This window comes from Eretmochelys imbricata, chromosome 9, assembly GCF_965152235.1.
Source record: "Eretmochelys imbricata isolate rEreImb1 chromosome 9, rEreImb1.hap1, whole genome shotgun sequence".
Classification (NCBI taxonomy): Eukaryota; Metazoa; Chordata; order Testudines; family Cheloniidae; genus Eretmochelys; species Eretmochelys imbricata.
The window spans coordinates 96,093,320-96,109,076 of NC_135580.1; the positions used below are offsets into that span (position 1 = coordinate 96,093,320).

General features: G+C 49.6%; 1 protein-coding gene across 1 annotated transcript in view; it reads left to right on the forward strand.

Moving 5' to 3' along the window:
- The first annotated feature begins 883 nt into the window (after positions 1-883).
- Positions 884-15,757, forward strand: part of MCF2 (MCF.2 cell line derived transforming sequence) — a 99,952-nt gene continuing 85,078 nt past the window's right edge. Inside the window, exon 1 of the mRNA XM_077826182.1 lies at positions 884-992. Coding sequence (XP_077682308.1) covers positions 884-992 — 109 coding nt within the window. The remainder of the gene's footprint in view (positions 993-15,757) is intronic.

Here is a 15,757-nt window from a genome sequence, read left to right on the forward strand (position 1 = left end):
ACAGCCAATGGCTTTGATAAAGCCGGGGGGTGAACTCCTGGTCCCTTTAAAGACAATAGGAAAGCTCCCACTGATTTCAGCAGAGCCAGGATTTTACCCTGGGGGGTTGCCTAATTTAGAGCAGGGGAAAGCCAGTGCTTGCTGCCAGGCGAGGAATAGCTGGGGTGGAGGGTAAAGGGCAGGTCCCTGCTGCCTTCTACCCGCTGGAGAGAAGGGGGGGGTCCCCAGCCTTGGCGATGGCCCAGCTTGGCTCGCGTACCCGACTCTCGCCGTCCCGCTGGGCGGTACGTGGGGAAGGCTACCCGCATCCCGGCCACCCCGCGAGCGCAGAGCCCCGCTGCGCCCTGAGCGCAGCAGCGAGCCTGGGAGGCAGCGGCAGAGCAGGGCTGGGGTCCGGGCTTAGCCCCCTGCCCCTCGCCAGCCGCTCCTCCGGGAGGCGCCGGGGAGGGTGGAACGGCCCCGTCCCCGGCCGCTGCAGGGCGAGGCGTTCCCGAGTCGTCCCCAGCGGGGGAAACTCCCAGCCAAGGTCCCGTGCGCTCGGGCTGGAGGGAGCGGCCCTGCCGGGCTCGCAGGGCAGCCGGCGGCTCCGCAGTGCTGGGCGCGCAGGCCAGGCTGCCCGGAGCGCCGGAGGCGCGGCTCGGCCCGGGGCTGGCGCTGCCCGCCGCGGAGGCGAGGGGCCAGGCTGAGCCGGGCAAGCAGCAGCCGGGGAGCGAATCTCGGGGGCGATCCCGGCGCTGGCTCCCGGCTGGGGGGAGCATGGGGAGCCCAGCCCGGCACTAGCAGGGAGACCGGCTGGCTGGCAGCGGGGACCAACTCACCTGCATCCCCCTCCCCGCGGAGCTCGGCCCTGGCGAGCCCCGCGCCGGAGCGCCCGGCCTCGGGCATGGCCCTGGCGCGCCCCGCGCCGGAGCGCATCCGGATCTCCGAGGTGGAAATGGAGCGCTACTACTGCCTGCTGCAAGCCGCCGCCCGCCTCGACTCCAGCGTCGCCGGTAAGCCACCGCTCCCCTTCCCCGGCTCGCCCTCCGTGCGCAGCCGGCCTGGCGCCCCCTGCTTCGCCTCAGCCCCCCGGGATCCGACTCCTCTTCCCTGCCCCCCAGCCCCGGGGTCCTGCCGGGCGGAGCCGCGGTGCCGCAGCGAGCGAAAGTTCCGCGGGGTGGCCGGGGTCACGGGGCTGCTGCTGGGACGCGAGTCCCTCGCTGCCCGGTTCGTTCGCGCCTTACCCCCAGCGATGGCAGCAGTCCAAGCCCAAACCTGGCAGGAGCTGTAATACCGGCCACGGGGACTGCTCCTGTGGCCGTTTGAAGTGCTAGGAGGGGGCTGACCTGCCCGGAGGGGCGCGGGGCTTGGAGAGGGGAGGTGTGAAAACATCTGAGGGGAGGGGTAGTATTGTTAAACTCAAGAGAGCCAAAAATCATATTGGAAACTCAAACCCAGAATCCACCTGCAGCTCATAGTCTCTTTGACCCGGCCTGTTTGTTCTCCCTCATCTAGTTCTCCTGTCCAGCAGCGATTTTCCTGCCTAATTTAGAGCATGCCTTCAAACATGCTTCCTAAAGAGGGATTTTTTTTACCAAGCCAAAGGGACAAACTTCTGCATCTTCAGGTTGCTCACAAATAAATGTACTGTATTCTCATGCCTTCCACATACCATGCTCCTTGCACCCAGCGGAGCGGTGGGGGTCACACTTCGGATACAGGTGTGCGATGTAATGGCTGACAGAACTGTACTAGTTTGGGGGGGGGGGGGGGGAAATAACCTGGGCCCTCGCACTCTAAAGCCAGGATCCTGAATGCACCTATGCACCGTGCTTAACTTTATTCACATGCATAATATCAAACACGTGTAGCTGTTTACAGAACTGGGGCCTAAATACTAGGCAGACAGTTCACTAAAGTGAATTCTTGTTAGAAGTCTCTAGTAGGTTTCATCGTAAGTGCTGGATGGTTGTTGTTTAAAAGGCACTGAATAATGCTTGCTTTGATGGATTGTACTATGCATGTAGAAGGGTGTCTTATTTTTACAGTAATCGCTGCTTCCCCTTGTGTCTCTGACATGCCCTTTCTTGTTGCGGGAACACTGTCGAAAAGGAATAAGCAAAAGTGTGTGATCGGATGCTAGCCCCTTTGTCAGGCTTCCATTGGCCAGTGTTGCTGCAGTACTCCCTCTTGTTCGTATTTGCAATACTCTGCCTTATGCTTTTGGCGGGCCTTCTGTTGGGCTTTGGGTGTATAAATCAGGCTGCAGTTTATTTGCTCATAGATTGCGTGATGGTCAGAAAGTTGTGACTTGTTTTGGAACCTCTGTGACTGGCAGTGATGCGCCAAGACGAACCTCGCATTGATTATGCAGGCTCCGAGTCACCTGCATGTTTGGTATAGTCACGCAGTAGAAGCCATCAGCATTTTACAAATTGCTGCACCGAAGCCTCAGAATGGTTCCAGGTCAGCCAGTTAATGATGGGTAGGTTGAATGGCAGCTGGGCATGATCAACTCTTGATTGATCTATTTACAGTATTAAAAGAAAGCAGCAGATGTGTATACAATTGTGTATGATTGCTTGTTTTCCTTGCTTGTTGCCCTTCCTGAGTCACTTAGGTCTCCATTCAAAAATTTACTAGTTTGACTACATCAATGATGTTACATCAGTGTGAAGCCTTAATGTGGATGTGCTACACTGATGAAAAGCAGGTGTGACTTGACCCAGTAACTTTAGGCCATGGGCTGCCCTTGTGCCTTAACAGAGCTCCCTTTGATGGCCCACGATCTAGTTATTGTACAGTCCTGCATTGAGTGCAGTGGACTGGGCTAGATGATTTACTGCGGTCCATTCCAGTCCTACACTTTTGTGATTCTATAATTTGCTGATGAACCTTCCAAGGGTTTGCTTTTGGGGGGAGATTTTATTTCTTTTCAGCATAATCCTTTACTGGATTCCCAGGGGAAAGGGTCAGGGCCTATGGGCACTGCTTTTCCCCGTCGCGACAGAGAGCACACCCAGTCCCAGAACTGAAGACACATGTCATTCATTATCTCCTAAGGGTCATCTATGTGCTTGGAGCTAGGCCTGGCACAGAAGACACTCTTAACACAAAGATCTAACAGTCTCCTTCTGTTTGTCTCGATTCCTTTGCATAGCGTAGCTGAATTTATTAGGCTGGATTTTTTTTTTTATTGGAGAACATGGGGAGAGATGATTAGGTTCTGTAGTAAAAGTGGTTGGTGATGCAAAGGAACACTTGCATGAGCCAGAAAAGGATGTTTGTGGGAATGTGCAATTAAATTGCTGTTTATGGGAATGTGCAATTAAAACAGTTCTATAAAGTCTGATCCTGTTCTGTGGAGTTAACGACAAAACTCCTATTTTCCTGAAGGACTGGGCTTTAGAGAGGCAGCGTGAGTGTAAGTGCACGAACGCAGCGGTGATGCATCAATTCTCCACACTATGTAAATGAAGTCTGGGGAAACTGGGCAGATCGCTCTCCGGTAACACAGGTCCCGGTCCTGCTTTCCGCTCTGTGCGGATGGACCTTTACACCTGCTTTTGGAAAGTCTGTAGGACTCTACACGGGAACAAGGATGAGTTTGTGTGGGTCCCGTTGCAGGCCTGGGACCATGATTTGGGCTGCTCTCAGTGTTGAAACAGTTGTGTCAGCCTCCACTCCAAATCATGAGATTTTGAAAAGGATAAAAAATGTGGGATTCTTTCCCACCCCATAATTTCTGACCTTTTTAGGCTGGCCGTGGGATACATTTTAGGCACTTTTCCCCAACCACCAGGGGAAGAAACTTTTTTAAAAATGAAAACTGAGATTCTCACACAGTTGCTTGACTGCAGGTGCAGAGGGTTCAAGGAAAGCATCCAATATCATGAGACTTGTGACAAAATCATGAGAGTTGGCAACGTTGTGTGTATATATTGTGACAAAGTTCCTCCTCTGCCTTGGTGGGTCCTGTGCTTATTGGTGGATTTGCTCACCTCAGAGGTTCACGGCAGCCCTCAGTTTGGCCACTTTCGTGGCTCAAATCTGCTGTTCACTCAGTTAGCCTCATCACTGGCCAGCATGGGGAAAAGAAAGAAGAACAATCCCTGCAGTCTCTAATGATCCACCTAGTGGATCCGGAAACAGGCCAGAGACCTTCCCCTCTGGTGGAACCCACAGTCCAGGTCAACTCCTCTGGTATCAAGTAGGGAGTTGGGGGGATGGAGGGATGGGGGGAACCCGGGCCCACCCTCTACTCCGGGTTCCAGCCCAGGGCCCTGTGGGTTGCAGCTGTCTACAGTGGCTCCTGTAACAGCTGCATGACAGCTACAACTCCCTGGGCTACTTCCCCATGGCCTCCTCCCACCACCTTCTTTATTCTCACCACAGGACCTTCCTCCTGATGTCTGATAATGCCTGCACTCCTCAGTCTTCCAGTAGTACGCCTTCTCACTCTCAGCTTCTTGTGCCTCTTGCTCCCAGCTCCTCACACATGCACCACAAACTGAAGTGAGCTCCTTTTTAAACCCAGGTGCCCTGATTAGCCTGCCTTAATTGATTCTAGCTGCTTCTTGATTTGCTGCAGGTGTTCTAATTAGCCTGTCTGCCTTAATTGTTTTCAGAAAGTTCCTGATTGTTCTGGAATCTTCCCTATTACCTGACCCAGGGAAAAGGGACCTACTTAACCTGGGGCTAATATATCTGCCTTCTAGCACTCTCTTGTAGCCATCTGGTCTGACCCTGTCACAACACACACACACACGTCCTTTCAGCCTTTTTAGGGAGTAACATGTTTATAGCTGTGGTTATAGGAGATACTATTTGAGAGCTGTTATTACATAGTATGCTTGTATTCTGATGTCCAGAAAATGAATAATATTATCACTCAAAGCCATTCAAGGAGCTGCAGCCCCAACGAGGACCACAGGAGAAACAGGAATCTTAAACAGTACGTAGGATGCATTCTGTTCGCATAAAGCACAGATTCTACACCTGCAATTTCATGATTTATCAGTCGTTTACCATAAGAAAAGTGAAATGACAACAAGGCTGTGTGGGAGGGAGGTAATCTGAAATATAAAGTGGAGTGGGGGAGGGTAATTGACTTCAGTATTGTCAGAGTCTACCTTTGCCTCTAATCTGCATGATGCTCTGAAACAGGGAGAGCTTCCACTGTTTCTTATGGGAAAATGTTTTCTCTACTTTTTCTGCTGTGTTTGCTTCTTGAGTCAGAGTAACAGAATAATGCCACATTTTTAACCAGGGCTTTAAGATTACATGATTCCCCAGCTCCAGAGTTTAACACAGAATTGGGTTCCGGTGTCCCTTCCTTTTTTAAAGACAGTTGTTTCTGGCACTTGCGGTTCAGAAGAAAGCCCTACAACAACAAAGGCGGTGTAAACTGATGTAGCGTTGTCTGCCTAAGTCTGCAGGCAGCCTGAAACAATGCTGAAAGTGGTGGACTCTCAAGTCTGTTTCAGCGAGTTAACTCTGAAACCGCAAGATGACAAATGTCAACACAGCTAATTATTTCAAAACTGGGGGCCTTGCTGCAGAATTGAGTTTCCTATTATTACAGGGTACATGGGCTAACGGCAGGGAATTCCATCACTCCATAGACTTCAACGCTGCTGCTCCCAAGTTTGCAAGTGAATTAGGCCCCAGGATTTATCCTTCAAGTCTACCCTCTGCCTTGCATCTGCATCTCCCGCTGAGGTTCTTACCTATACATATGCAAAGCTGGAATTTGGCCTAAAGGGAGAAAGATTTGCAAGAGATTGAAGATGATGTGAAAAGTTTGTTCTGCTTTGCCTCTGCAGCCCTCCTTTAAATTACCTTGTAGTGAATTAGATTTACTTTGGAAGCTGATAATATTGGCTATCATGATGCATCGTAATATGATATGCTAAGCATATTCCCCAATGCCTGTTTGGCAAATACAGCTCTATCCTGATTGGGAAAACCTCTTTAGTCTCACTCCTGGGTCTTTCCTAAGCACAGACCGACTGAAGTTGGAAATTGAGGAAAGTTAAAAGTTGGCTGAAGCTCAGACATTGCTTTAAGCTTAATGTGAAAGACTCTGTACAAGTTTTTTTTAATGCCCACACTGTTTACTGGGGGGTGAGTATGAATGCGCATTGTGGGAGTTGAGAAACTTCTTTTGCATTTCTTTTGTTAAACATAAATCCAAAACTGAGCTGAACTGGCTTTTAACTTTCCCAATTTTCAGCTTGCGTTGGGGTGGGTACAGACAGAGAGCTGGTCTGGTTAGACACACATAGTTCAGCATGTCGGACGTTGCTCTAACAGTCTGGGAGGTTAGCAGCCAGGTGATGGAACTGGATAATATGAAAGTCTCTCCGACTGTAATTTAGCTTATTTTTGCTTGGCCTGCTTTGAATAAAGCTTCTGTAGTTGGCTAGCTGTTAACTCTGGTTTGGAGCCAGGAAGTGTATAGAGATGCTGAGGGATCGAGGCTCCCGTGAACTCACGAACTTGGCATATTTCCCCTCCATACAGAGGGGGAAAAATTCCCTGAGGCTCACTCCCTTTGTGACATTATTCTGATTGGGGAAGCAGGATCTGGCCCATAGGAAAGAAGCAAGAAGTTCAGTCCCCAGAACTAGTGGACCCCCAAAATCCAGAACTGGCTCTGAGCCACCTGCCCCTTCTGTTCAGCTGACAGCATTCAGCTGTTCTGGCTGGGACTTTTCCATGGCTGCATATCTTTGCTACCTGTCGGGTATATGGGTCTCTATAGTTTGAGTATAATGGGGATGACTAAGGATTCTGGGTGTTTTTGCTGCTCTGTGGATGTGGGTTTCCTTCACTCCGGTGTCTGCTGGAGGGGCTCCGGGGAATTTACAATGCGGTTGCATGCTAAGGGTTTACAGAGGGTCAGTTTTGTTGTGGACTCTGACATTGCATAAGCTTGGTTCTGTGCTGATCAGATCCTATAGTGACGTTATGATCCCCCTTGTCCTGTGAAGTTTATCTGTGATACGTTTTCACGCAGATCAGCCCCTCTCTCTCTCCAGACACCCTGCCTGGATATGGATCAGCTAGCCTTAGGATTGTATTCTCCCTGCACATGTGAAAAGTTCCACAAAGCGTCACAGAGCCTGAATGGCAATTTCCCCTCTTCTCTCTCCTCCACTTCATTGTGTACAATGACACACTTATAATTTATGCTTGGTTAGCTGGAGGTAATCTCTGATTTCCAGTATGCTAAGAAGTGAATGGTTAGTGAATTTCACTGAGCTATTTAATCAATCTGTGGATTACTACTTTAAGAAGAGGTCTAGGAATCAATTCATGACTCACTTACTGGAAGTCTGGCAGTGTTTACGCTTGAATTCTTTCTTCTGCTTTCTCTCATGTTAACTAACACAAGTATAAATTCTAGCCTCGACAGGACACAGAAGCTTGTCGTCAGTTCTATTGAACCCCAGGATGCAGCCTAGGGATGACTAGTGAGAAGTATTTGTGTCTAGGAACAAATTTTCATGTGTTTACACTAGAATTTTCAACCAGGTTAGTTAACAGCTGTTAAAACACAATGAAAATGTCAAGTGTTAGACCGGTGCTAGGTGACCTGGAGACATCCCTTAATTTCCCTGCCTCAGTTTCCCACTCTGTAAAAAGGGGGGGAATGCTTTCCTTCCTCACAGGGCTGTTGTGAGGCTTATTCATGAGTGTTTGTGAGGTGCCTTGGCGAGGTACCATGGATGAAAGGCTGAAAGAGTGCGAAGTATTATTATAAGTTACCATTTACTTCAGGCACTGTGTCCTACAGAGGTTGATGCCCTTATGCATGAAACCATGGCATGTGTTGCCTGTTCCCCAGATGTCCCGGTGACCTAGACCTCAGGGCACGGGGGCTGGGATGAACAGCTAGGTGGACGAAGTGTTCAGAGGTGAAGGTGCAGTATTCTGCTGTGTCTTGTGGAGGTGCATTTGCGGTGGAGAAAGGAGCCAGGAAAGTCTTTCCCCTCCCACAATGCACCTGCATAGAGAGTGGGCAAAATGTCGTTGCTATTGCTCTGATGGCAAGGCGGCTGGTTCTGTTGGTGCTACTTCGTGGCTCAAGGGGATATGGCCAGCAGGGGGCTCCCCAGAGCCCTCCCTCTGTGCGTGCCCCTTCTTGGAGGCAGACACCGCGGCGAACGTAAGGAATGCTGCCCTCTTCAGCCCCGGCACTGACGCTCTGCGCCCTGCAGGGCGCCTCTGTGTTGGGTACAGGTAATCGGCGTGGACTGGCCGCTGCCGTCCGAAGGCTGGGTCTGCATGGGAAGCCAGCACGCTTTGCTGAGGCTGTTTTGCTGCTGCTCTTTAGCTGGTATATCTGCATTTGTTGGAGACCCTAAGTCCTAGCGAGCACCCAGCTGCTACAGCTCTGCAGGCCTGGCCTGACTCCCAGCGCCCCACAGAACTCGGCACCACGTGGAAAGCTGATGACCGGTGAGGCGCTGCTAACGTTTCACTAAGGGGCTCCCTCAATAAACATCCACCTCGGTCGGAGACTCCTTCCCTGTGTACCACACTCTTCCCAACACCCTGCCGCCCTTGATCCACCTTGTTACTCCAATGCTCCGCTGTGCGGTTCCCTACCTGAGAGCAGGTCTTTGGCAGCAGAAAGGGTGGCAGACAGGTTGTCCTATGGTCTCTTCTGTCAGGAGTGAGGACAGCAGGCCACCTTGTGCTCTTTGGGCTGGAGATGGCTGGTTGGGTGGTGAGCAGGTCCTCTTTGGTAATGGGCCTGGATTGCGCCTCCTTGTCTTGACAGTAGATCTCTCCTAATTGCTGGAGGCTAACGTGAGGGGTGGGGAGCAGGGCTCCTGGTTGAGCAGCGACTCTCTCCCAGCTGGTGGGTGTGAGTAATAATGGCTCCGGGCTGGGTAGGCAGCCATGGCGGGAGAGGTAGGCTGTGGTGGGTACTAGACTCCCACTCAGTGCAGTAAAAGCTCTGCCCCACCTTGCCATCAATGCTGAAACCGAGTTAGAGGCTACTTGGTAGAGGCCAATTTATATGCTCAGGGATGGCTTCACCGATTTAAGCCAATGAGAGCCACATGGTGAAAAGCCCCTTGTACGGCATTCGAAAACCTGATTTTCTCCGCAGCTACGCATGTGCAGCCGGTGTGAGCATGGTTTTAACTGCAGTGGGGCGATGGGCGCAGAACTGTGAGCAAAACCTGGCCCGTTAGAAAGTAATGTCTGTGTCCTGATTTGGAAGGTGCGGGGTGCATGTTAAACTTCCATGGGGTTGATTTGCCTGCACGTTGTATCATTGCAGAGTAGACTGTGAGCCGGTTTTCTTTCGTGTCAGTGATTCCTGAGCTTTATGGAACTTCCTCTTCAATTAGTATGTGACAGATGGTAGTTTGCTGTGGTATTTTTGACAGAACCAGCCGATGATGCTTGTTGGCTTTCCCAGCGTTGATGAAGTGTATCTTTAGTATCAGAAGTCATTTTTTCTAATTTATCTCATTGCTAATCTTTACCTGCTAATGAAAATCTGGTTTTAACTTGCTATAATTAAGAATTTACAGTCTTGTGGCTGAAAGCCTTTTGAATGTTACTCGCAAGGGTTACAGATTTTATGTAGCCTGGGGACACTGCAGCATGCAAACTGTAAATCAATTTAATATACAGTCCTCAAATAAAGTACATGTCAGATATTAAACTGATAAGAACAGATATAACTTAGATAACTTTTTCACTTCAAGGTCCAAGAGACACAGACAAAGTTTTCATCTCGAGGCCAAAAGACCAAAAACATCAAGATGCTTGATCACAGCCTTGGATAGGCCAAGAGACTACTTACACTTGATCTTAGCCACTATACTTGATCTTAGCTCATAGAGCCGAGAAGCGATACTGTAAATGTCAGAAGAACCAACTCTGGCAGGATCTGCTATCAGGCAGGCTGTGTTTTCAGCATTCAGAGCAACTGAGACCATGTCATCAATATTTTACCATATCTTTTGTGCCATTGTAGCACGGTAAAGAGAAGGGCTGCTATGCTTTGGAATAAAATAGCAGCCGTTGAATTTCTGGTCACGTCTGAGTTCAATAGCAATCATTATTCTCATATTTTTTTTTTCTAAATGGATATATAAGACTTCTCCCTTAATGCATTGGGACCCCGATCCTGTGCGGATTGATTCAGCTGTGTAGCCCCAGTGGCTTCAATGGGGTTAGCTGTGTGTGGAAAGTGAAGCAGGTGTGTACGTTTTTGTAGGATTGGGGTTTGGGTGAGCAGCTGTGCATCTTGTTTGGTGCCTTATTTGTGCGTGCATTTACTGCAAGTGGATGTGTAGTTCAGGTAACTGCTGTTGCAAATGGCTCATTACAGTAATTGGCATACAGCAGCAGTGTGCCGAGGTGCCAATTGTGCATGCAAACCGGCCCACAACTGTGTGTGTGTTTTGCATGCTTGGGTGCCAAATTTGTGTAATAATCCTATTCTCACTGTAGGTAAGAGAGGGATCTGCTTAATAAAATCCATGCATTTATCGGGTGTCCATCACTGTTGTATGTGTAAAAAGATGTGTGTGCATTAAGTGGGGTGAAGCAGCCCAGAGTTTTAAAGCTCTATGGCCAGACTATGATCTCACTTACACTGGTGTAAATCCAGAGTGAGGCTATTGGCACCAAGTTGCTCTGGGTTAATTCAGTGTAATTAAAATCAAAACCTGGTTCTTTGGGAGACTCCCCAAGCTCGTCCCAGCATGAGCTCCTGCCTGGCATCCCATAGGTCATTTCCATGGGATGAGACTTGCTGAGGTCTCCACCTGCTCCCCGCCCGCGGTCTCTCTCTTCTGCTGCTGTCACAGAACCCCCATGAGCCATCTTGCTTCCAACTTGGTAGAAAAATTCTCTCTCCGCCCCAGACCTCACCTACTGATTTGGAGGCTGATGTTCCTTTTGTTTGTGGATTTTAGGGAGTTCATAATGCAAACTCAGTTGCAGCCTTAACTGTGGAGTTCCTTCTGCCTTCCCATAATAAGGATGCTGTATACATTGGATGCCAATGCAGATTAAATGTACACCCTTTAAGGAGTGAAGGGAGATCCTAATCAAGGAGCTGAGGTAGTTTCCCTGCTGGATGTAAGGCTGGAGCACAGATCCGGCCAGACTGCAGCTTTGTCTGAGCTCTGAAGTCCTTTGCCAGGTACAGACAAACAGGTCCGGCAGCTTAAGGAAACCTGTTTGTATCCAATTGCCCAGGAGAGTCTAATGTACTTTTATTTCACACCTGTTTTGTTCTAAGCACACGCCCTTTGATTGACACTTGCTCAGAGCCCATCATCCTACATGCTCACGACCCTGCATAGTCCATGCCTGCCTGATCGCTGGAGGTTGGGCTGTTTTAAAACTTGAGGTTCTTCGGGGGATAATACAGCACTGTGCCAGAAACCCAGTGTTAAGCACTACAACCTCCCTGAGAGGCCTGTGATTGTCCCACTTTACAAATGGGGAAACCGAAGCAGGGAAGGCAAGTGATCTGCTTCATGGCCACAAAGGAAGTCAGTCTCAGAGCCAGGGATGACGGCTCAGGAGTTCCTGGCTACCAGCCATGTGCTCAGGTCACTAGCCTACACCTTATTGTAAATAAGATAGGTCCCATATTCCAAGGAGTATTAATAAAAACGTAATATTAAAATACAGAGTTTTGTCCTTGAAAATAAGATGCCTGTGAAAATATGGGCAGCTTTCTGCCCTCCTCTTGCATGATGATAACCAGGGCACGCTTCCTGCTCACACCTGTTTGACAGGAGTGTCATTTAAGCACACGTCGTGTGTGCTGATTGGTGCTTCGAGGGTCCCTGCCCCCCATAGCAGGTACCTGAACTATTGCACACGCATCTAGCACAAACAAGCGTGATGCAGGAGATTAGATGCAGGAAGGTACCCCCAAAGTGAGGTGATCAGCTTAGTAAAAGAGGTGAGTTTCAAGGAACCGAGTGGACCTAGTGACGGGGGACCAGAGTGGATCTAGTTCCAGCCATAAGGTTGCGGTAGAAGCAGCCGCATGGCCAGGAGTGGGCGAAGATGGAGGTGTAGGCAGAACTGACATCGAGGCAGTGGGTGTCGGTGCGTTCTGAGCCTCTAGGGCACTGTGTGTGCGTGTTGTGTTCTCCACAACATTTAGTACCACAGTAGTTCAAAGTTTGAGCCTGGAGTGCATGGCAGTAGCAACAGCTGCCCGCTTATGGTAGCATGCCTGCATCATGTGTTCCCTGCAGGCTAGGAAAAGAGCTGCTTTCCTGTTTAACACAGTATGTTTTTAATGTCCTGTGTAGATTTTTCTCAGTCGTGTGCAATTTATTGTAGGACGTTGCATAGGTTGTATAGATAGTATATAGTTTAAAATGACTAGCTTCTGCCTTGCACTCTGGGCAAAATGCATAATCTTTCCTGGCAGATGCATTGCCTTTGAAGCAAGAATATTTTGCACTTGCATAATATCATTCACGTGGTGGCCTCAAAGCACTTTATAGACATCAGTAACTTCACAGGAGCCTTCTGAGGCGGGGAAGGCTTGCAGATGACTAAACTAAGGTAGAGCATGGTTTAGCATGATTAAGTGGCTGGCCCAAACTGATACAGTGTGAGAAGGGGTAATAGGACGCAATGATCCAGTTTCCCAGGCCCCTCTGACCACCAGACAAATATTCCCTCTTCAGAGCATAGCGTCCTCAGCAGGCGCAAACAGGGAATGATCAAGGGATTATCTTCCTGGTTTAATGTCTCTCTATTGTAGCTTCCCACAGCGTTGCAGCAGCCTTCCAATAAAACACATTTCTACTCCTTTCAATTAAATACACTTAGAGCTGGCTTTGTAGTTACAAAGAACACTCGATAAATATCATAAAAATGTAATGAGTTACTATGTCGGCTTGGCAGGTGTGTGGTGCAGCTGCTGTTTACAGATGGTGTGGGCTACAGTGAAGTTCAGAAAGGAAAGAAAGCAATGGGAGAGGGACAGGGAACCCTTTAAAAAGGATATTAATGAAGCCAGAGGGCCTGTGTATCTGAACAGAGGGAGTCAGGGCTCAAAAGCTAGCTCCTTATTAACTGTGTAGTTTACTGTAAGTACCTGAACAAATGGACTTTGACCATCCTGAAAGGAAAGATTTCTAAGAATGGGCATCATTCTCACAGCCTCAATTTGTACAAATCCTAAAATCCATCCCAGGAGACAGTCAGAAGGGAAGAGGACTCAGCAGCATATTCTGGGCTGCACAAAACCAACCAGCTAGGACAGAAATAGATTCAGCAGTGTTCTCTTAAGTACAGATTCATATTCTCTCTCTTCCCCCCCCCCCCCGAGGAGTAAAGGCTCAATCCCACACGCCCCCCCAACACCACTATACTCCCCTTTCTTCCCCCTCCTGACTTCACACGTTCTCAGGAACCCTGTGTTGTAGCAACAATCCGGCTGGCAGAGGAATCTTTCAGCTCTGTTCCTTGAATGCAGCAATGGCTTCAGAGTGATTTTTATATATTCAGCCGGGTATGTATATAGAAATGAATAGTAAAATGTTATTACAGGCAATCTACCCTCCAGTTCTGCATATGTTTTTAGATGCAACTTTAAAAGTGAAAGTCAAACTTGCTTGGCATGGACATCAGTATGATATGTAAAGCCCTGTGGGATACGACAGGAGAAAGGATTCTACTAGGTGCTACTGGTTTTAGGTTCAGTTTTGTATCTGCACCGCTCTGATAGGGTCAATCTGAGCGCAGTTGTCTGCCTGGTGTGGTTTAGGCAAGGTGAATTGGGTGCCAGGCCTTTATTTTTCCTAGTATTTACCCAGGAAGTTGAATGGGGTGAGGAATGCAAACTGAGGAGTGCTAGAGGGAAGCTGGTGACGTGACAGCCGCAATGGGAATGTGATCATGAAGTGGTTACACTTTGACCTTTACCAAAAGGGTGGTGGTCTCATTTGTATATTTTCTTGTCGAGCCACTGACTTCCCTTAACCCTTAAGGCTCTGCAAGGGAGTGTACTCCCATAAGCGCCTAACTCTTTGCTGCCTGATCCAAGCATTCCCAGCCAAGATTTTCAAGAGTAACTGGTTTTGAGTGGCCAAGTGGAGATGCCTTAGAATGGCCTGTTTGTCAGAAAGTGCTGAGTACCCGCTCTCTGGCAGTGAAGCTCCTTTGAGGTGTCTTGAATGGGAGACCCCAAAATGCTAGTCACTTCTGAAAATCTGGGCCTCCATCACTGTCAGTTGCTGAGCCTACCCCCCCCCCACCTCACCCCTGACTCCTAAGCGTGAGTCGCATCTCAAACTCTCTCCCAGCCGTTGAATCTTCAGCTCTAGGGCCCTTCTCTCCACCAGTCTCGTCTGCTGTCCTTCCCCACAGCTGCCGGACACTCAACAAAATCCCCGACTCTTCTCCCCATCTCCCTAACTTTCCCACAAGTGGTTCTGTCACTGCTTGTCCTTGGCTACGCTGTGCCAAGGTGGGAGAGGCACTCCTTCATGCGGTGTTGGTGTAGCTGTCGGTTACGCTCGCTGTTGGAGGGTTCAGCTGCCCCCATGGACAGGGAGGAGTAGCTTTTGTCCTTAAACAGACTTAAAATTTAAGTGAATAAAGTGTTGCTGGAGGGGAAGGCATGGTGTTGGCGAGGAACTTCCGAGTTCCAAACCTGACAGAGTCCCTGTCCTTAGTGTCATAGGTGGTGGGCATGATAGGTCAGGGGAGGCTAAGCCTCCTCTGGCATAGCTGATGCCACCCTGCTGAGGGATACCTGAGCCGTGGTGGCCCCGCCTGCCCTCTGCCTCTTCCCATCCCTGCTCCGCTCCTTCCGCGAGGCCCTCACCACCTGTTGCTCCCTCGTGAGTCCTTCCTCTTCTCCACTCCACTTCCCACTCCGGAGGTCCCTGCTGATAGCCGTGTCCCTCCACTCCTCAAGGCCCACCCTGCCTGCCGCTTGCCGCATCCCTCCTTTCCTCCGCCCCCCTCCCCCACGAGGCCACCCATGCTTTAGTGTATGTGGCTTTAAGTGGTCACTTAAGTTGTATCTCAGAGAGTGTTGTGAAGATTGATTGGTTAGTGTTTGCACAATGCTTTGAAGGTAAAAAGTGCCTTTCAACTTATCGGCAGTGTGGTCCAGTGGGTAGGGCACTGACCAGGGGTGCAGAAGTTGTAGGTTCTGGTCCCACCTGTGACTCTAGGGAACTCTTTCTCCTACCACCATGGGTATGACTTGTCTATTTAGGTTGTAAACTGTCTGGGTCAAGGATGGTCTCTTAGTATGTGTTTGTATAGTGCGTAGCACAACAGGGTCATAAGCTCATTTGGGACCACAAGGCCCTACAGTAATACAAGCCCCTAGTGCTAAATAGCCTTCATTATCAGGGATTGTTGTTTAAAATAGATTTTTTTCCCCTCCAATTACTGTCCTGTAGCATAGCTGATCTTTCGGAGGCTGGCAGGTGGGAAAGGCACAAGAGTGGGCAGGCTGGGTCAGGCTTGACAAAGCCCTGGCTGGGATGATTTAGTTGGGGTTGGTCCTGCTTTGAGCAGGGGGTTGGACTAGATGACCTCCTGAGGTCCTTTCCAACCCTGATATTCCATGATTCTGTGACTGGCGTCTGCTAACAGCACAGCTGCTGGTGAACCATGCATGTTTTCAGATAACAGATATTTCTCTTGGAGGCAGGGCCGGCCTAAGGGGTGGGCCCCCCGGGCGCTCCGTGCATCCAGGTCACTTTTCCCACCTGGGTTGTGCTGTGAGGTGAGCATCAGGAGC